Source organism: Mustela erminea, chromosome 17 (genome assembly GCF_009829155.1).
Source record: "Mustela erminea isolate mMusErm1 chromosome 17, mMusErm1.Pri, whole genome shotgun sequence".
In the NCBI taxonomy this organism is placed as follows: domain Eukaryota; kingdom Metazoa; phylum Chordata; class Mammalia; order Carnivora; family Mustelidae; genus Mustela; species Mustela erminea.
Window position 1 is genome coordinate 30,142,209 of NC_045630.1, and position 21,538 is coordinate 30,163,746.

A 21,538-nucleotide genomic window follows, 5' to 3' on the forward strand; every position below is an offset into this window, starting at 1 on the left:
GGGAAGTTTTCAAATTCCCAATTCAATCTCCTTGTTTAGGTCCTTTCAGATTTCCTCTTTCTTTGGCTCAGTCAACTGTGTCTTCCAAGCAAGTGTCCATTTCATCGAGGCTATCCAATGTGCCAGCACACAGTTGTTCATACTCTTCTCTTACAATCCTTTGTTTCTGTAATGTTGGTAGTTATGTCTTCTTTTTAATTCCTGGTTTTAATAATTTTAATAATGGACTCTTTTTCCTCTTTTTCTCTTGGCTTGTCGATTTTGTTCATCTTTTCAGAGAACAAACCTTTGGTTTCATTGATATTCTCTATTCTTTTTCTGTTCTCTACTTCTCTCATCTTTATCAATTCCTTCTTTCTGCTTGCTTTGGGGGTTAGTTTTCTTTCCTTCTTTAGTTTCCTAATATGGGAGGTTAGGTTATATGAGGTTTTCCTTTTTTTAAATTTAGGCCTTTATATCTTATACACATTTCCCTCTAAGTACTGCTTTGTGTATGCTGTGTTTTAATTTATCTCAAAATATTTCCCAATAGGTTTTGAGATTTCTTCTTTCATTCACTGGTTATTTATCAGTATATTATAAAAATTCCACATTTTGGGGAATATTTCAAATTGCTTTCTGTTATTGATTTCTACTTTAATTCTGTTGTGTTCTGAGGATGTACTCTGAATAACTTCAATCCTTCTAATGTACTCAGTTTTGTTCTACAGCCTGGCACGTGGTCTAGGCTGAAGAATGTTCCATGTGTGCTTGAGAAGAATGTGTATTTTGCAGTTGGAGGGAAGGAGTCTGGTATCTATGTCAATGAGGTCAAATTGTTTTACAGCATTGTTGACATATTTATATCCCTGTTGGTTTTTTGTCTAGTTGCTCTAGCAAAGGTTGAGAGTGGGGATAGCGAAGGTTCCAGTCATTACTGTTGAACTGCTTATTTTTTTCTCTTCAATTCTGTCTGTTTGGCTTCACATATTATGGGGCTTAGCTGTTAGGTGTGTGTGTTTATTATTGTTATATCTTTCTGATGATTGATGCTTTTATCATTATAACATCTTTCTTTTTTCTCCAACACTTATTTTTTCCCCTGAAAAGTTTATTTTGTTTGCTATTAGTATAACCACTCCAACTCTCCTATGGGGTTTATTGGCATGAATTATCTTTCTCCATTTTTTTTTTCTTTTTTTAAAGATTTTATTTATTTATTTGTCAGAGAGAGAAAGAGAGAGCAAAAGCAGGGGGAGCAGCAGAGGGAGAGGGAGCAAGAGACTCCCCACTGAGTAGAGGACCTGGTGCAGGACTCCATCTTAGAACCCTGGGACCATGACCTGAGCTGAAGGCAGATGCTTAACAGACTGAGCCACCCAGGCACCCCAACCATCTTTCCATTTTCAACTACTTCGTGTTTTTGAATCTAAAATACAATTCCTGTTGACAGCATATGATTAGATTTTTAAAAAAATCCTGTCCTACAACCTCTGCTTTTTTTTTTTTTAAGATTTTTATTTATTTATTTGACAGACAGAGATCACTAGGCAGAGAGGCAGGCAGAGAGAGAGGAGGAAGCAGGCTCCCTGTTGAGCAGAGAGCCCGATGCAGGACTCGATCCCAGGACCCTGGGATCATGACCCGAGCCAAAGGCAGAGGTTAACCTACTGAGCCACCCAGGCGCCCCTAATCTCTGCTTTTTTATTGCAACATTTAGTACATATATACTTACTGTTATGAATGCTATGATTTGATGTACACCTACCAGATTGCTGTTTTTTAATGTCTTGTGTCTTTCCCCCCTTTGTTTCTCCTCTTTCTCATGGTGTTAACTCAGTATTTTTTCTAGAGTTCTATTTTAACTCTTTTGTTATTTTATGTTATATATATTTTTTAGGGTTTTTCTTGATGGTTTTTCTAGGAATTACACTGTATATTTTAATTTTTTTTATCTACTCCAGATTAATATTAACTTAATTCTGGTAAAATAGAGAAAGTCTGCTCCAGTATTTGCTCCTTCCTCTTTTGTGTTATTATTATATATACTAAATCTTTATGTTATTAGCCCCCAAATAGTTTTGTAATTAGTGTTCTATGCACCTATCTTGGAAAGTAGTTAAAAGAAAAATATATTTATACTGTCTGAGGTAGGTTCTATAATATCTTTGCCACATTCACCCCCAAATGTGTCACCTCATGATCCCTAAAGCTTATGCTCTTATATGGCAAAAGAGACTTTGTCAATGTGATGACATTAAGGACCTTGAAATGGGGAGACAATTTTGGATAACCTGGCGGAGCTCAGTCTAAACACACGAGTCCTGGGTGCCTGGGTGGCTCAGTGGGTTAAAACCTCTGCCTTCGGCTCAGATCATGATCCTGGGGTCCTGGGATCAAGTCCTGCATTGGGTTCTCTGCTCATCAAAGAGCCTGCTTCCCCCTCTCTCTCTGCCTGCCTCTCTGTCTACTTGTGATCTCTGTCTATCAAATAAATAAATAAAATTAGGGGCACCTGGGTGGCTCAGTTGGTTAAGCAACTGCCTTTGGCTCAGGTCATGAGCCTGGAATCCTGGGATCGAGTCCCGCATCGGGCTCCCAGCTCCATGAGGAGTCTGCTTCTCCCTCTAACCTTCTCCCCTGTAATTCTCTCTCTCATTCTCTATCAAATAAATAAATAAAATCTTCAAAAAAATAAATAAAATTAAAAAACCCCCCAAAACCAAAAAACACACGAGTCCTAAACAGTAGGGAATCTTTCCTGGCTGTGGTCAGAGAGACAAAGGGAGATATGTAACAGCTGATGAAGGGTTAGAAATATGGCACATTGCCGGCTTTGGAAATGGAAAAGGTAGGTCATGCATGAGTCAAGGCAGGAGGGCAGCCTCTAGAAGCTTGTTTTCTTGTTCTGGAAGTTCAGTTATACAATCCAGCTGAACTAAGTATTACTTTTAACAAGTCTTGTATGATTTGCTTTTTACTTCTTTATCTATTCAACTAATCTCATTTGAATTGACCAATCTAGATGATGATTGTTTTTTAAAATGTGTTTTAAACGTTCCTCATCAAGTCATTATGTTCCCTCTAGATGCTAATCCTTGCTGAAGCCTTGCAGGCTAGGTCAGCTTCCGGTTATCTTACCATGTTACACAAGTGAATCCCAGGGCAAAGATCTGTTGATCTGCTGATGATGTTTAATTGGGCAAAATAGTGCCAGGATCAGGGAGGAACAGGGACTTGCCATACTTTACCTTGTGTTTTTAACAGGGTCTCTGACAGGATGAAAGGGTCATGAGAAAGCACTGTTAAAGAGGTAAATATCTAATTGAGCATTAGGTTTTTAAAATTACTCTGAATGCATTCTCAGGATTTCAGAATTGAGAACTCTTTGTAAACTCACTTGTTATTAGAAAAGAGTCACTTTGTGGTAAAATAAGCAAACTGAGAGTATGTGCCATTTGGGAGTTAAAAATAATCCATTATTAACTGAAATAGAGAAAACCATAGATCTTATGGAGCTTATGTTCTAAATGTGGAGACAGATAATAAATAAATGAAAAGTTAAATACATAAGATCAGATAATGCTAAGATCTAGGGAGAAAAAGCAGAAAACAGGGACATAGTGACAGGGGCTGAGGGGAGGGTAGAAGGTATATTTTAGACAGGGGAAGCAGGAGTCCTGGGGGTGGTGAGAGTGGTTTGGGCTGGGTGGTGGCAATTGAGATGCACACGAGTGCAGACTATATTTTGGAAGCTGTATTGTGGGACGTAGTGTGGGGCATGACCCAAAAGCATCCAGAACAAGGGGTTCCTGGGTTTCCAGCTAGAGTGGTAAATCTATGTTGGTGGCATCTGTGAGGTGGGCAAGGTTAGTAAAGAAATAGTTTCGGTGGAGGAAATATTTGCTTTTGTATTTTTGCCTTAGTTCTATTTTTAGTTTTTAATTCCCTTTAATCAGTCCTCATACATGTCTGTTTAAATAAAGTTCTAGTAGTTCTGAATGCAAAACAAGTCATTTTGGGGAAAAATGATGAGGATTAAATAACTAGTTATAAATAACAGAGTTATAAAATACATAAATAATAGGCATAAGCAACAGATTCAATGTTCATAAATACTGTGATTCCTATAATTGGCTGCATGTGTTGGATTTTATTTAGCCTTCTGAAAGCTTTTCTCTGTTCAAGTTATTTGGGGATCTTCCAAAAATTTAACGCCCACTTGTTTTCATGAGCAGTAGAACTTTGTGCAAAGACTCAAGTTTCTAAATCAATATTCCAGGAAATGTACCATCTTCAAAGTCAAGATTTGCCTGCACAGAGACTACATTGGTTTGAGGATATGCTAGAGATGCTGCCTGCTAATTACTTCTGTTCACATCAAATGATTTCCCAAAACAAGCGTTTTTATGTGCTGAAACATTTCTTACGCAAACTCCACAGAGGAAGGTCACCCTGTGTGGGACTCAGGGGGTGCAAGCTCTCACAAAGAGAAAGTCTGCATAAATAAAACTTCTGTAAGCAAGGTAGATTTTATCAGATTCCCTCAGTTGTTATTTTGAAACTTATTTTGAAACTATGGAATAATTTAAACTCCTACCAGTAGCATGTGACTCCCCGGCTGCCGAAGGACCCTCGCGGCTCTGGCGATATGCTCTATGGCTTCCTTGAAGAACACCATGGAATGAAAAATCTAGCGGAGGAAATGGGACAGATCAATGGCTGACAGGCACAGAAATAGCGAAGGTTCACTGCAGTTTTAGGTACGAGGATCCGGGAGTGAGAGGGATGATTTTGGTAATCCAGCAACCTAGACTCAGTAAGCCGGTTTACATCCGTGAGAAATCAAGGTGCGTCACGAGGACTGTCCCTATGCCAGTGTTGCCGGGAGCAGGACCACAGGAGCCATGGGCTCGAGGGAAGAGAAGGCCGAGAACAGCAGCATCGGTGCAGTTCTGCTGCGGCTCTGTTTTGGGGGGCCTCCTGCTGAGGGAAGAGCCCCAGGAGATGGGACTCTGGCGTCTACAGTTTCGTCGGGGCCTCTCGTCTGACACCTGTCTGCCCCAGGCAGTGGTGCCAGAGGTGCTGCTCCCTGCTGCTCCTTTGCACATGCACAGAGGGAGAGAGAATCCCAAGTAGACACCCAGCTGAGCACGAAGCCCAATGTGGGGGGTCGCTCCCAGAACCCTGAAACCACGGCCTGAGCCCAAATCAAGAGTTGGATGCTTAACCGACTGAGCCACCCAGGTGCCCCCTTTCTCTCATACGCACACACATGCCTTGGAAATATTTGCTGTGAAATAAATATAGCCATCTGTGTGCGTGTATGTAAATGACCTGTGTACACACACACACACACACACACACACACACACACGCACTCCTCAGAGTCTACACTGAGCATGTCTGCTGTACCTCCAAAGACGCAGAGCTCAACTTCATTTGGAATTCATTCAGTACGTTGGCGAGTTTATGGTAGTCATTGGTGTTCCGGTAGATCTTTTTCCTATGGGCCTTGTTTATATCCAAGAAATCCACAAATACAGTTGAGTCGTTCATCAGTTTCTCTTTCGTCCACTGAACCTATTGTAAGATGATCATTTAGGAGTACGTGTTAATAGCCAAATTCTTCTCGTTATCAAAGCTAATGTAACAGATCTGCATCAGAGAAGCTCTTGGCACAGCAGATCAAGGTAGGCCTCCGGAGCTCTTCGCCTTTTGTGTGCTGTGGACCGGTGTTGGCAGTGAAACCAATGGACCCTTTCTCACAATGGTGTTTTGAAGTACATACAGTACAACACAAGGGTTGCAAAGGAGATCAAATGGTGTTCTATCAGAAATGTGCCGCACCAGCACTGCACCCACATGGGTCTTCCATGTGGGTCTCAGCAACCCCCTGCTCCCCCAGCCTGTGTCGAGCGCTGGAAATTCCTAGCAGGCACCCAGGAGACACAGCTGGGTGGCAGGACAAAATGATGGGTAAAAGGGTATCTGGAGTCCGCTGTCCTGGGTTGGCTGGACTCTACCACTTAACTGCTGCGTAACCTGGGGCAAGTTCTTCACCCTACTCTGCCTCAGTTTCTTCATCTGTAAAGTGAGAATAGCAAGAGGACCTCCATCACGGAGGCATTATATATATTGAGATGAGTAATGATATAGAAAGCTCTGGAAACAGTGTCTGCCACATTGCAAGTGCAAAGACTGTTAACATTATCACATTTGTATTTTTTTTTAATGAAAATAAGCCAGCCAACGAACTGATTAAATGATACTATATAAACCCAAATTCTCAGAGCACTAATTTATATCTTTCTCTCTTTAAGGAAGATTGGGTCAGTATGTCTTTGGGTCTTGTAGCTGTTCCTGCTATAAGGGCAAGCCACGTGTCCCTGACCAGCCACCTCTACCTCTGTTGCTTGGTTGGTCTGGCAAAGCCTGAAACCTGGACTGTAGGGGCTATTTACAGGAGGAATTTCGTGAACTTCACTCGGGCAGGAATGAGCTCTCTTTCATTATTTTAGCAAAGTTTATCCGTCCCTCCTCCCTCCATTCTTCCTTCCTCCTAGTTATCCTTATCGAGCACCAATGGAGAGGAAGGAAGGATGCCGGATTCTGGCAATTTAGGAAGAGACAGGGATCAGTGAGTTTGTTCTCACAGAATCCGTAAGGTTAGAGAGAGAGATAAGTAACTACGTTATCATGAGTTCTAGGACAGGAAAATCCACAGTCCTGCGAGAACACAAAGAAGGGACCCTCAAGCTGGAAAGTTGCTGGGGTCACGCCCCCAAGATGGCGCCGGAGCAGTACGGACAGCCTAAAAAATATCCGCCCTGGCCACACGTGACCTCGTGCTCGTCACATGGGCACCATATGCCACCACTGCCTAGGAGCCCCAGATACCTCCTGTTCACGTGAACACCTCTGTGATTGGCTGTATACTCCCTGTTCACGTGAACACCCCTGTGATTGGCTGTTAGGCCCTATATAAGGCAAGGGAACTTCCCCACAAGGGGAGGAGAAAGATGGACCAGGGAAAAAACAAGAGCTTGTGCATCGACCTGTGTGTGTGTTGCGTCATCTCTGCAGGCAGGGAGAGCGCAACAGAAAGTGTGTGGTGTCGGCCAGCAACACCCACTGAAGGAGTAAAGACAAGCTGAATCTGGAAGGACGGCCAGAGGGCTCCCAGAGGTGTGGAGCAGAGGCGGGGGAGATGCCCCGCACTCCCGCTAGGACATGGGGCTGAGGTTACCGCCGGTTGCTAAGGTGGGCAACATCAGGCCCCGGCACCAGGAGGAGCTAGGAGTGCAGTGGGCAAAGCCTGGAAACGTTTTTTATTTTTTATTTTTTAAAAAAGATTTATTTATTTATTTGTTTGTTTGACAGAGATCACAAGTAGGCAGAAAGGCAGGCAGAGAGAGAGAGGAGTAAGCAGGCTTCCCGCCAACCAGAGAGCCAAATGCGGGGCTTGATCCCAGAACCCCGGGATCATGACCCGAGCCGAAGGAAGAGGCTTTAACCCACTGAGCACCCAGGCGCCCCCTGGGAACGGTTTTGCAAGTGGTTTTATGTGTTGAACCTGAAGCAGCCCTAGCACCATGAGCTGGACTTAGAAGACAAACCCAGGTCTGACTCTAGAGTTCAGTTTCTTTCTGCCAATCCACCTGTCTGTATCTGAAATGTAGACAGAGGTCCAGTTCTTCCCCACAGCTTACATTTATTAGGCACTTACTGTAACTGCTCTAACCTCAAATGAGCACTGCTGATTCTCAACACAGCCTCCCAGGTGGGTACAGCTGCTACCCCAACTTCAGAGACAAGGGTGTGGAGACAGGGGGATCCCCTGCCACAGCTCCACACCTGCTCAGGGGAGGGGCTGGGCTTTGAAGATGGGCAGGCTCCATGTAGGGAGCCTCTATATTCAAGTGCTTCTCAGGCTGCTGGGGGAAGGAAAGCGGGAAGAGTACATGAGTGGGCTGGGGAGTCTCGTCTCTGAGCAGGGCAAACGGTAAAAGTAGGGATGAAAGGGTCTGATGTGTCATGGAAGAGCAGCCCCAGGGACACTGGGCCATGTCTGCAGGACTCCACAGTGAGTGGCGACGCGCAGGTGGGAGAGGACCGCCCCGATTGCTCCGTGGAGGTGGGGTGGTGGGGTGTGCGCTATCGTGAACTGGTCCATCGAGGAGGATCTGGGCTAAAGAGCAGAGAGCTTGCACTAAAAGGAAATAATGATGGGAGGGTCTACAAAATATTTTTTAAAAGCCCTTTAAAAGCCTTCTGGATTTGTGACTAGTCTTAAACATACATATATACATGTACACAGTACACACACACATATAGACACGAACACAGATCTACATAAATGCGTTTGCATGCATGTCTGTATTTCTAGATGTAAGGCTCATACCCAAAAGTCTTTTTTTTTTTTTCCTATTGTGAATTCATTCTATTTCCTGGCCTCCTATGAACAGGGCAAGAGAAAGCAGCACCACCAAAGAAGACAGAAGAGGAAGGAGGAGTCACCTCTGGAAGGAATTCTGAAGGACCCCCCAGTTCTCTCGAGAGGAGCTCGCACATGGCCTCGCAAAGTTGCTGAGCTCTCCCCTCTGCTTCCCCACCACCCTTGTGGGGGGGCTCAGTCTCCTGAACTGCTCTCCTTCCTTCCGGACCTGGAGTCCAGGGGCACCACGGAGACCAAAGTTCAAGGGGCTGGAGCTACGGAGACTGAGCACTTCTGCCAGTCCTGGAGAAACGTAAGCGGGGTCAGGGCTGGTGAAGGCCAAAGACATCAAGACCTTGTCATTTACATCTTGTCAAATCTATGCTCATTTAGACATTAATTATCAAGTAGAAAATGGGATTGTTAATGATGTTGTTACTAATGTTATAGGAACAGCTGAGGGCTTTCAGGAAACAACCCCTTTTCCCAAGATAACCACTTAAAATAATTTTTAAAATAGAGGCTTACCTGAAAATAATTCTCAATTTCCTTTGAGAGAAGTTGATAGAAAAGCCGTTTTTCAGTGTATTCAATCAGGCGATCGTGAAACACTCGGGTGGCTTCGTGAACAAAGAACAGAGCGGCCATCTCTCTGGAGTTGATGACAACCCTCTCAGCTTGCAGCAACCCCAGGAGAAGCTGTGAGGGATTGAAATGTTAGATTTTTAACATTAGCAGGTAGTATGTGAAGTAGAGGCTCAATTTTTGCAGGTTTACGATTCCATAAAATTAGAAGCGATTATCTAGGTCCAAATTGTGCATTTCTCCAAGTGATGAACTAGATTTTTGATGAGATGGGCAGGTTAATACTCAGGGAAAACTGACACAGCACCCCCCATGGAGGGAGAGGGGATGAGGACCGCTGGGCCTGGCCTCTTGACGTCTCACTGGCCTGGGAGGCCACGGGTCCTGACCACAGTGCTGAGGTGGGCTGCAGGTGGGGCTGGGGATGAAGTTCTTCATGCTGATGTTCTAAGATTCTGAATGTGGATGAAAAGAACTTATAACGCTTTTCAAACACGATATACACCATTTTGGACCACAGGTCCATGGTAAGGAGAGAAAAACTGAATTCCAAAATTGTTTTTCTTGGGATGCCTGCGTGGCTCAGGTCATGATCCCAGGGTCCTGGGATCGAGTCCCTCATTGGGCTCCCTGCTTAGTGGGGAGCCTGCTTATCCCTCTGCCTCTGCTGTTCCCCCTGCTTGTGCCCTCTCTCTGACAAATCAATAAAGTCTTTGAACCCCCCCAAATTGCTTTTCTTAATGTTTTAATTCTGAAAATTATTTGATCAAGGATAATGACTAAGGCGGCATGGTTGGCAACATTTCCTGTTGGAAAAAACAAGGCTCATGGGAATTGCAAGCATATTTACAAAATGCATATAGGCTTTCATTTTCAGAGAGCAGAAATAATATCTCAGAAATAAGGCAAAACTGAAAGCCACGTAATACCCTTGCCACTGAGAATCTCAGCCAATATTCTAACAGTCTGAGTGGCTTCATCACTGAGTTCTCCACAAGGAATTGTTTTAATGATTCTTTCTAAAGGGCTCACAGGGCAAACTGCTAATGAACAGCAAAACTAATCAACTTGGATTCCTTTTTCCCCCTTCTTGAACAATTGAATGTTTACAGTGAAGAAATGGGGGGAGAGAGAGAGAGAGAGAGAGAGAGAGAGGATCAATTCAGTAAAATTACATTTCCTTAACTTACAAATTAAAGTTAAGCTAAGGAATGAATTTTAAAACACACCTTAAACACATCTCGAAGATTAAACAGGTAGTGGCATTTCGCTGGGGTTGGCAGCATATTCTGACATACTTGAGAGTAGACGGCGAGAGAACACGATATTATCTGATCCTTACATTTCTGAACGTTGGATGTGAAGTTATTGATGGAGAAATACATTCCCAAATGAGCCTTTAAAAAGAAATTTTATAGTCGGCCCGAAAGTTTAAGCATACTTTCTTCCTAATTAGTCCCCCACTGAAAAGGAGATGTATTACCGTCATGGCAGATGAATGACATTTAAAATGCTAGTAACCAGAATCTACTTTAAACCAAACAGACTAATACAAAGACACTGCAAGTGTCACAAACCGGGGGAAAATCCCACTTCGTCTGAGTTTGGTGAATGATCTAGAGGCATGTATTGCTGCTCTCTGGGGACAATTTATGCCCCATGTGAGTGTATACCATAGGTGCTGACAACTCTCCCACCCCCTTGCTCCCCTGTAGAGGCAACTAGATGGACTACTAAGTGATAGAACTATTTTCTCATTTTGGGTTGGTGCATGTGTATATATATATTCTTCTACGTTAGGATTTTTTAAGTGGTGGGTTGTTGTTGATCATGTGCAGAATTATCAAGGGCTCTTTGAAAAACAGATTTAAACATTAATCTTTAAATTTTATATTATAAAGAAGAAAAACACATGATGAGTTTTGAAAAAATCAGTAATCTTGCATAACATTTTTTTTCTTTCCTTTTTTAAAAAGTAGGCTCCAGCACGGGGCTTGAACCCACAGCACTGAGATCAACACCTGAGCTGAGCTCCAGAATCAGACACTTAACTGTCTGAGCCACCCAGGCGCCCCTCAAATTTGTTTTTCTAATCAAACCAGATTTCAAGTTGAGCTGTTTTTCTAATAAGATATTTCAGATTTTCTTATTTTGTGTTCTATAAAGAAATGAAGAGAACAAACCAAGACAGAAAACTCCAGGAGAGCTTGCTAATAATACAGGCTCCTGAGCGCCTTCCCCTGCCCAAGATATGCTGGCTCAGGGCCTTCAAGAATGAAGTCGCAGGACCCACGTTACATGTGCATTACACGTGCGCCGCATGTATTTCTAATGCACACTAACTGATGTTTTGGTTACTTTGAGACAGGTTACAACCACAGGGCGGAAAGGGGAGGGGGGAACAAAACCCATCACCTTAAGGAATTGTCTTTCAGTATCAATGGCTTTAAGTTCTTGAGTCTCCTCGTATACCATGAAAATAAAATTCTGTTCTGCAGAAAACAAGCTGGATGCATTACCTGGAAAATAGTCCGCAAGGCGTGCTGTGGAGGGTGAGGCAGCACCAGGATGGAAAAGTGCTTGAGCAGACGTGGGCTGGCATGCCTCCTGACTGCTGCAGGGGCACAGGCTGCCACCAGAGAAAGATCTTGAATGTTCTGAGGGAAATATGGAAAGGACAGGTACATGCATCCGTAGAAAGTGAATTATCACCCACTTCCCAGCCCTCAGTGAACAGAAGATTTCAATGTTTAGACAAAAAGACGATTTACTGCAAAAACAAAAACTCTGACAGTAATAGAATCGATCTTCTTGGAATTAACTGAAGTCCTTGAAAGCAATTTCGAGGGCTGTTCCTTCCAGAAGGCTTTCTAAATGTCATCAAGCCATAGCTTGTCTTTGAAGAAGCAATTACTGGACCCTGAGCAACATGCTTGAGGCAGGCAGAGAGGACTCTGGTGCTGAGGGAGGGCTCGGGAGCATGGAGTGAGTCTCCAGGGAAGCCAAGGTTGTGCAGGTCACCTCCCGGGGACCTTTCTGCTTGGACGGCATGTGGATTCTTCTCCTGGCTGCGTGCCAACAGTGGTTCCGCCCCTCGGGTATCCCAGCTGACACCACGCACCAGCCAGGGTGCTGTTCAGGATCGCTAGCCCAGGTCTGTCTGAGTCGTGAGCCTGTTTGTAATGCAACCATTTATACAAAATCTGTTCTGGAGTGCAGGGCTCGTGATGTCCAGGGAAGGAACCGGGTGAGGAGAGGAGTGCATTTGCTTTTTCAAAAACTGCAGCCATTCTGATTCGGTTCAATGTAAGGAAAACAAAGACACAGGAATCCTGCCCTGGGAATCTGCTGGACTTTGCAATGGTACTGAACATCCCTGATCTGGGATCTCACAAATAAAGACGCAGAGCGGTCTTCCCCGGACAGTAACGATGTGCCGGGAAACATTTTCGCTAGCTTTTCTCATCTATATTCACAGCTGCTGCCCTGAAAAATCTGATGAACTACTGATGTGATTAATAGTGAGCATTTATTTGACTCAGAAATTAAACCTATAGGGCCATACTCATAATTTTCACTAACAGCGAATCCTATGGAGCCGAGCAGAATGACAAAAGACGCCACCGGCATGGTTCAAGCAGGGTTTCCGGTGTGTTCTGTATGTTCATCTGACTAGAGTTCCTAAACTTCTCAATTCACTCAACACTGTTCTGAATATTTAATTCATTGTTAATGGGGACACAATCTTTGTATATGCTGTACCTTCCAAGTGTTCTTCTTTGTGTCGTACAGGCCTCCCATATCTAGTAACTGCCGGATTAATTCCAGGGGTGGCTGAGCTCCGTATGTATCTGATTCTGGCACGTTTAGATCATCAATGAACAGTACAATCTGGAGCAAGACAAAAGATTTTAAAACATATCACTTAGTATTGCCTTATCTTCTATTACAACTTAGGAATATTAATTACACTATGGTGTAAGAACAAAGTTATATGAGATGACATGTCTATTTTTCTGTTAAAAAGCAAAAGACCAAATTCCATTTTGAAGAGAGGAGTTTAGAAAATGGTAAGTTTTCAAAATAGCAGACAGCACTCAACAAGGCTCTTCTCTTGGTACCTTTCCCTGGGGCTGCAGATCTGCTTCTCTTCCTCTTATGGTCATGTTAAAAACAAGACAATAGGGGCACCTGGGTGGCCCGGTAGGTTAAAGCCTCTGCCTTCGATCCTGGGACCAAGTCCAGCATTGGGCTCTCTGCTCAGCAGGGAGCCTGCTTCCCCCTCTCTCTCTGCCTGCCTCTCTGCCTACTTGTGATCTCTATCAAATAAATAAATACAATCCTAAAAAAAAAAAAATTAAAATAAACAAAGAAAATAAGACAATAGGCCCAAAATGGAGTCCCTCATGGTAAGCCCCATGGCACCCAACCCAGACTTAATGACAGTTTCGGCTCATGGAATCCTAAGCCGGTGACTCAGCATTAGGCAGGTCGTTGGCCCGACGGACCCCTGCCACCCACTTAGGGAAAGTGACATCACCACAACCAACACGCTTTTTGCCAGTATAAACCCCACCCTGTTGCCCACCCCTCTGCCTGTTGATCTGTCATTTTGTACAGCTCCTGGAATGCCCTTCTTTTTGCGAGGCGAATGCCTTGAAGATTCATGAATAAGTGAGCAAAGCCAATAAATCCTTACAGTTAACTCAGCTGCATTTTGGTTTTTAACAGTCTCAAGTCATGCTCACAGGAGAAGAACATGGCCAAATACACCGTTACAAACCCACAGGCCTCTAACACGTTTTCTGTCTTATCTGGTCATGTTTAATTTAGACTCCAGGCACTTCTTTTGGTTTTCGTAATTCCGAATCAGTAAAATTGATCAATATTATGCCTATCTGAAAACCGGAGCTTCCGTTTATTAAGTGCATTTTCTGGCGTGTGCAGGAGTGTATGTGATGCTTTGCTTTCTCTGTTTACAGTTAATTAACGAAAGCAAGTCACACACCGCTTCAGCAGCACTTGCAGATTGGCCTGCGGGACGGGAGGTGTTTTTACCCTGCTGTTCTTTGGCGCTCCAAGCGTGTCTTTGGTTCTTCTGACTAATCTCTTCAGGATCATCTCCTTGGCTTTGGCAGCTGTGATACCGATGCTAAAATTTATCGTTGATACTATAATTCCCTTCTTATCATTTTTCAAGGAACTTTCATCAGTTTTGACTGCTGGCTTTTTAATATGCTTATCTGTTATGCCAAATATGGAAAAGAAACACAGATTTAGAGCACTTAAAGCATATGTGTGATTTATTTTATGGTGCTAGGAAATGTGAACATTACATAATTTTACTCCAGCGTTGTCATTTTCAGGAAATCACTGAGGACAATTCAGTGAGCGAAGGAATACCAACTGGGGAATGTTTCCCAGGACTTCCTTCCTTTGGTGTGGTCTGCAGGGACTCTACAACCACACAGCCAAATACAACAGCAGGGAAGCTGGGGGAATGCTCCGTGGTTTATGCACAACTGACACAAGTACGCTTTTAGGACTTCCTAGTGTCCAGATGTGCAAGGTGGTGTGAATGTACTGAAAGTGCACACAGAGGTCTGAAGGCAGCAGGCACCGGTGTCCACTCGGGACACATTCCCTGAGAGCACCCTCCACGAGAGCCACTGTGGATGGTGCGACAGCAAACCCAAAAGTAGACCCAGAACCAAAAACTCCTCTGGCAAGAACCCTGGGGCCAGGCTTCCTTCCCGATATGCAGCTGTCTGGGGTCTGTCCCTGCTTTTCCTCTGCAGAAATGGGGTGGCTACTCCCAGACCCCCGGCCCGAGTTCTCCAGGAGGACATGAGAATGCATATAGTAACTTCTCCACTGAGTTACTCGGACAAGGGTGAAGGAACAGGAGAGGCCGACCCTGCCTCCAGGGACTTCCAGACTGAGTCCACCGTTCCCCCGAGAAGCCGGAGTCCCCACTTGCTGGGAAGCTCTGCCATCACCACCCCCACTGCTGGGTACAGCAGGGCAGTCTGAGGTGAGTGGGGATCTTTTAGGACTCTCGATTTTAAACAGGCAGTGGAGATCTGTTCATTCTGAGATTCTGGACAAGCACGTGGTGACGGGCACATGGCTGCGAGAGGAAGGAGAGTCACATGACTTAATACGCACCTTGACCTTCAGCTCCTGTCTTGGGAGTTTCAGAGAGAAAGAGGCTGATACTCTGCTTCAGGCTATTGGAATACAAGGTTTTCGAGATTCAAGATTAGCTCGCTTCCCACAGTAGCCATGCAAACAAAGTATAATCAAAGTACCGGTGTGTCTTGGGTTTTACCTCGCTCTCCTACAAGGAAACAAATACTCCTCTTTCCCATTTACACTTTTACAGAGAAGACTGTGCTGCTGCCATCACCGTTAAGTTCAACAACACAGGGTGCCAGGCTACTCGTATGCCCGATGGGTAGTAAGCCATTTACTCACTAGTCCCTTTGTAAACGGCACTTTTCCTTGTGCACGGCTCAACAGAAACCCCTTTCACCTTTACTTTGGTCTTGCCTTCAGATGTTGCTCTGTATTGTGATTTCGTTATTAAAATCCTGTTCAGTTTAAACAGTGATCTTATAGTAAGAGTTCTTTTTTTAGTGTCTGTTACTAATGATTATAATAATTCAGATAAGGAATGACTCCAATGACATTAAATGTTTACAGCCTTATTTAAGCGTAGTAGGATCTATTCCAAAATCATTCATGCAACATGCAGGTGGTGGGGCTCTGGCTACCAAGTGCCGTTGGAAAGACATGTGTGGAAGTTCAAGATGTCTTGGGAAGACAGGACAGCCCCGACGAGTGCAGGTGGGAGATGGCCTGGTGCAGTGTGGGAGGAATCCAACCGTGTCATTCTGTTCAAACAACAGTGTGCTTCTCTCACATTTTAATGAGCATTAACTTTAAAAATTTGTAATTTTTATTTGCACAATTTACAACTCTTTTTCATCCCTCCCTTCAGGAAGAGACACGGAGAAAGACAAAGTTCTTTGTAAAGAACTTTTTTTTTTTTCTCAAGTAGGCGCTATATCGTGTGGGTGGAGCCCAATGGGGCAGGAACCCGTGACCCTGAGATCAGACCTGAGCTGAGATCAAGAGTCCCATGTTTAAAGAATATTTCATATTTGATAAGATGAAAATTCTAGTCAAGAAAACCAATGATATGCAACAATTTTTGGCAAGTTTTAGGTGTATTTTTCCAGGAAGGAAAATAAATAGTTCATAGCTGTACTTTGTTATATAAGAAAAAGGAGATTTTAATTTTAGTTATATTTAAAATAAAGGTAAAATCTCTCATTTAAAGGAATTAATCTAGGTGTTAATACTTTGGAAAAGTACAGATTTTCTTCTTCACTTCTCTTTGGAAGAGTTCTGCATTTCTACATAGCAGGTTTGCTTTTTAAAACAAGGCACATTTATATGTTAAGGCAAACTTTTTTTTTACCAGACAAATCAAATTTGGTGTTTCAACATACAACCTTGATTTTTTAATTTCACTGTACAGTAGGACTTCTCCTAAGATGGAGCTGTATTTCACATCCAGTGCTCCAGGACCCTCCAGCCTCTCAAGCATTTCATTAATGGCACTGGTTTTCCCAACAGCAGGGTCTCCTAAGGGGGAAAAAAGACTATTTTTTAGGTGGAAGGAAACGAATAGATGTTAACATATTAAGATGAACCAGTAACATTTTATTTGAAAACTGCATGAAAAAGATTCTTTTCTCCCTTTTTTTTTTAAAAAAACCATGGTTAAGCCTGGGTAAACCAGGACGTAGATACGAAATCCTCTCAAATTAGTTACAGCTCTGATAAAAGGACACAGTCAGAGTTACCCATTGTGTTTCATAGAAGGCTCATTTACGGCTCTGGCAAATATTCCAGCTCACAGCACAGAGGAGCTGCTGCATGCAATTCAGTTCCCTGAACGTTTCTGCTGACACAGTCTGGGGAGAGACGTGATGACAAACTCCAGCAGAACACGGTCAGGACTGCACAGTCCACCCGATATTAAGAGTAAGAATGTTTTTTCAAAAGATTTTATTTATTTATTTGACAGAGATCACAAGTAGGCAGAGAGGCAGGTGAGGGGGGGTGGGCGGGAGACAGGCTCCCTGCCGGGCAGAGAGCCCGATGTGGGGCTCGATCCCAGGACTCCGAGATCATGACCTGAGCCAAAGGCAGAGGCTTAACCCACTGAGCCACCCAGGCGCCCCAAGAGTAAGAATCTTCTTAGGCCAAACTGGAGGCAACGTATAGATTATGTGAGAGTTCCAGCCTCATTCTTTTCCGTGTGAAACTCTGGGAGCAATACTAGGGCCCCTGGTGATGGGCAACAAAAGGTAAGGAAGGGGTGAAATAAATGTTACGGGAGACGTGGGGCTGTATGCATTAGTCACGTGGTAACCTTAAAAGATGGAAACATTTAAACATCAGGTTGAGGAATTGTGAATTTTTTTTTTTTTTTTTAAAAATCAGGCAGGTTCTTTTAATTTTTTCCTTGTATGTAATTACATTTAATCAGACCAATCTTTGCTCCTTCTGTCAGGGACACGCTAAGGCTGTCAGCCCAAGGCTGTGGGGGCCATGTGTGCATTGATCCTGTAGTTCTACTTCTGGAATTTGTCTTGGAAGGAACCAAAGAATGAAGATTTATAACGTCCTCACCTGGCAAATGTGAGCAAACGGGCATTCATACACTGTTGGTAGGAATACATGTTGACATAGTGTCTAGAGCCTCTCAGAGCATATCCGCCCCCCCCCCCCCAGTTATAAAGTAAAATGTTTAGACTATGTAATTACTAAGCCTGTTCTTAACTCTATAAATTCTCCTTCTTTAAATCTTCCTAATACCTGTGAGAAGTACGGGGCAGAAATTCTTTAAGAGAAAGCTTATGAGGAAAGAGAGGGACACTGTGTCTCTGGTGGCGATATGAGTGATGTTCTCTCCGTATTCTGTGATCTTCAACAGGTTTTCACTCGATCCTTCAGGGTCCACTAGCATGGATGTTCCTAAGGTAAAGTTAAAAAGTGTCAAATGACCTATAGATCAACATTAATCTTTTGGGTACTGGATACTTTCTGGAAAAGTCTGGACATTGTAAAACCATGTCAGCAGCTGCAGAGAAGCCAGAACGGACCATCAGTCCCCCTGTCATCTCTGCTGATCTCAGCAGCTGTTCCTTCCACTGGCACTCAGCTGGGAGCCAGCCTCCACTCCGCCCACACTCCCACCGCCCACGGGCCCCTTCTCCTCCCCCTTCCCTCCAGTGAAAGGAAGAAAGACGCTCTCCTGCCCAGCCTGCCGCAGTCCTTCAGAGGATCTTCCCTTCCTGGGCAAGCCTTCTCCTCCCCTCATCTGTCTTGTTGCTGTTGAAACTTTCTGATGTACAAATATTTATGTCCTAGTATCTCCCATCTTTTTATTGGTTGGACCAGGGGAAACTGATATCTATTTAGTAAAATTCAGTTGAATATAGGCAATTTCATATGAAATATAACACACACTCACACCCCCCCAAAACTAAACCAAATCTCTCTTGAACCCACAGCTTCCTACAAATTCCACTCTCATTCTTTCCACTATTATGCAGCTAAACTTCTCAGAAGGGCTTCACATGACAGAGACCTCACTTGTTCATCTTGTAGTCGCTTTTCTAATGCTAGCAACCAACTGGCTGACACACTCGCGTGGGGCACAATTCTGAAGGCCATAAAGGCCTGCGGTCGACAGTCTCCTTCCCATTCCTGTATCCTAGGAACGAGTTCCCATACTGTGTATGCCGGTTAGCAACTTTTAAAAACTGAGTATTTAAAGGTATCATGGACTTCTTGCCAGTGCCCCAGCAATGGATATTTATGTTCTTTCCAGGCTTTAGCTGAGTTTAGAGAATATCCCCATGTCATTCTGCACACAGCCTCTCATATGCACAGTTGTATAAACTGGAGTACGGTGTAGAATTCTGATGTATACTGACAAGTTGGCTTCCCGTGTTTTCATTCCAAAGCCCTGCGCATCACTAATGGTATTTCTGAGAATCTTCCTCGATTGTCATGAAAAAAATGTGGGGTTTTGTTATGTTTTTGTTTCTGGTGCCAGAGACTGGTCTGGTACCAGGTCCTCTGATTTACTTGGCATAGGCTCAGTTGAAGGTGATGTTGTGATGTTCTGATGTTTCGATTCCTGTTATGGGTTGGCTTTGAAACTCAGGAGGGTTTTAGTATCTTTTAAGCTTGTGGCCTACAATTAGGATAAAGTGGGACCAGAGAAAGTTGTATCTCAGATTTGGAGGAAATACCTCTGGTTTCCCACAGAAATGGTAAACTAAGATATTGAGTTATGTGCATTGATACTCAGTTGTGTTTTTGTACGTAGTAGTAAAGCTCAGGATTAGAATAACCAATATAGCATTAACATATGATACACAACTCAGAGGTTTTAAATAAATAAAATCACCTACTAATCCTTACTGCCTCAAATATCATAGAACAGAATGCTGGTATAAATCAATTTAAAATCCGAACTTTCTGGATGCTTCATAATTATGATACCTCTGGTTGTTTTCTGCCTGAAAGTCTTATAACAAAACTTTAAAATTCATTGATGGGAGAAAATTGACTTCAGAGAAATTCAACTCAATTTGCATTTATTGAATTTCTTGTATTTGCAAGAACTCTGAAGCCTCAAACTTCAACCAAGCTCTCATGGTACAACAACTTTACACATCTTTGTTTTCTGTAAGTCTGCAGAAGATTGAGAATAAAAACAATGAAGCATATCTGCATATTTGTGAAGCTTTGATTCCTCTTTTCTGATTAGCTCTTTCTTTTATAATCAAGTGTAGTTCTTACATATATGCTTTCCCTATTTTAAAAGAGGTCCTGGTCCTCCCCCTCTTCTGCTTTCAGTAACCACAGCTAATTAAAATACCAAATCTTTCCACTAGTAAGACTTTCAGTGAGCTATAGTTTTACAATGCACAACTGACTCAATCAAATAGATTTCAGTTTCTCAGAAAACAATACTCAGTGGTTATTTTCTTAAAGGCATGTTTTGGAAACATAGATCTAGAGTGGTTCTGCACTAACTTGGAACAGGTCAGTCCTCAAAGTTGCTCATATAACTACTTTTATATATAAAGCAGTCCCAACATTTTAAGGAAGTCAGAGTATGATTCTAGTAATTCTTCTTACCTTTTTGAATTAGTGTCTGAACAGTAGGAAGTAATTCTGACCACGGTATGAATTCGCACTGCTGTAAATCCACAAAATAGCCAAAGATAGAACATTTACCAGACGGTAGGTTTACGCCTACATTCGAAAATGACACATAAATAAGTCCAAGTAAGAAAGGTTCATTTACGGAATGTTTCATTAATGACATGACCTCTATGTGAAAAATCTGATTGTTGAATCAGAAATAATAACTATTAACCAAGGGTATATCCAAATTTATAAAATAGGCCTATCTTTGTTTTTCCTGCTGATCTTTAATTAAATGAAAATGTCTTTTTATATCCAGAAAGTAAGGTGAATCATAATCTGATATCCTTTGAAGTCTTACTCAGTTCTGTTTATTACCATGTGTTGGATATTATTAAATGAAAGTGTTATTCTGGTTTTAGTCAAACCACTGTATTAGGTAACTTTGCTACTTATTTGCAAAGCACATTTGTTTTTCCATTATAAAAGTAATAAATTTTGGGGGCACCTGGGTGGCTCAGTGGGTTAAAGCCTCTGACTTTGGCTCAGGTCATGATCTCGGGGTCCTGGGATCAAGCCCCGCATTGGGGCTCCCTGCTCAGTAGGGAGCCTGCTTCCCCTCACCCACCCTCCCCCCGCCTGCCTCTCCTACTTGTGATCTCCCTCTCTGTCAAATAAATAAATAAAAATCTTAAAAAAAAAAAAGCAATACATTTTCTTAATAGATTCCAGAAAATACAGAATAAAAGCAAAAGAATTTAGTCATGCTTTCACCATATGAAGATAACAATGTGAATATTTGATACAGTTCCTTGAATTATTTGTAAAATTTTTTTATACCAGAAAACTCATTTTTGGGGAGTATACAGTTCTAGGAGTTTTTTTGTTTTTGTTTTTGTTTTTCTTACCTGAACGTATTTTGTAATCACTATAATGGATGAGATAATAAAACAATCCTAAAACCCTTAAAAAACTCCCTAGTGCTACCCCTTTTGTCTTCTGTTCTAACCCCTGGTAATCACCAATCTGGTTTTTTTGTTTTGTTTTGCTACTGAGTTGTAGTATTATTACTTAATATTTTGGAAAATAACCCCTTATCACATATATGGTTTGCAAATGTTTCTCCTGCTCCATAGGCTGCCTTTTCATTTGGTTGATGATTTCCTTGGCTGTGCAGAAGCTTTTCAACTTCGTGCAGTACCACTTGCTTATTTTTGCTTGTGTTGCCTTTACTTTTGGTGTCAATTCCAAAAATATCATTGCTGAGACCAAGGCCAAGGAACTCTCTCCCTATGT

At 42.8% G+C, this 21,538-nt stretch overlaps 1 protein-coding gene across 11 annotated transcripts in view; it reads right to left on the reverse strand.

The window, feature by feature from the left end:
- DNAH14 (dynein axonemal heavy chain 14) overlaps positions 1–21,538 on the reverse strand; it is a 361,489-nt gene that overhangs the window by 101,265 nt on the left and 238,686 nt on the right. For all 11 annotated transcript variants that reach the window (XM_032319061.1, XM_032319058.1, XM_032319057.1 and 8 more), the window contains 11 exons: positions 20,234–20,350; positions 17,894–18,052; positions 16,522–16,654; positions 15,170–15,231; positions 14,060–14,244; positions 12,764–12,892; positions 11,521–11,658; positions 10,231–10,398; positions 8,945–9,115; positions 5,395–5,562; positions 4,580–4,672 (listed from right to left, as the gene is read on the reverse strand). In XM_032319061.1, coding sequence (XP_032174952.1) covers positions 4,580–4,672; positions 5,395–5,562; positions 8,945–9,115; positions 10,231–10,398; positions 11,521–11,658; positions 12,764–12,892; positions 14,060–14,244; positions 15,170–15,231; positions 16,522–16,654; positions 17,894–18,052; positions 20,234–20,350 — 1,523 coding nt within the window. The remainder of the gene's footprint in view (positions 1–4,579; positions 4,673–5,394; positions 5,563–8,944; positions 9,116–10,230; positions 10,399–11,520; positions 11,659–12,763; positions 12,893–14,059; positions 14,245–15,169; positions 15,232–16,521; positions 16,655–17,893; positions 18,053–20,233; positions 20,351–21,538) is intronic.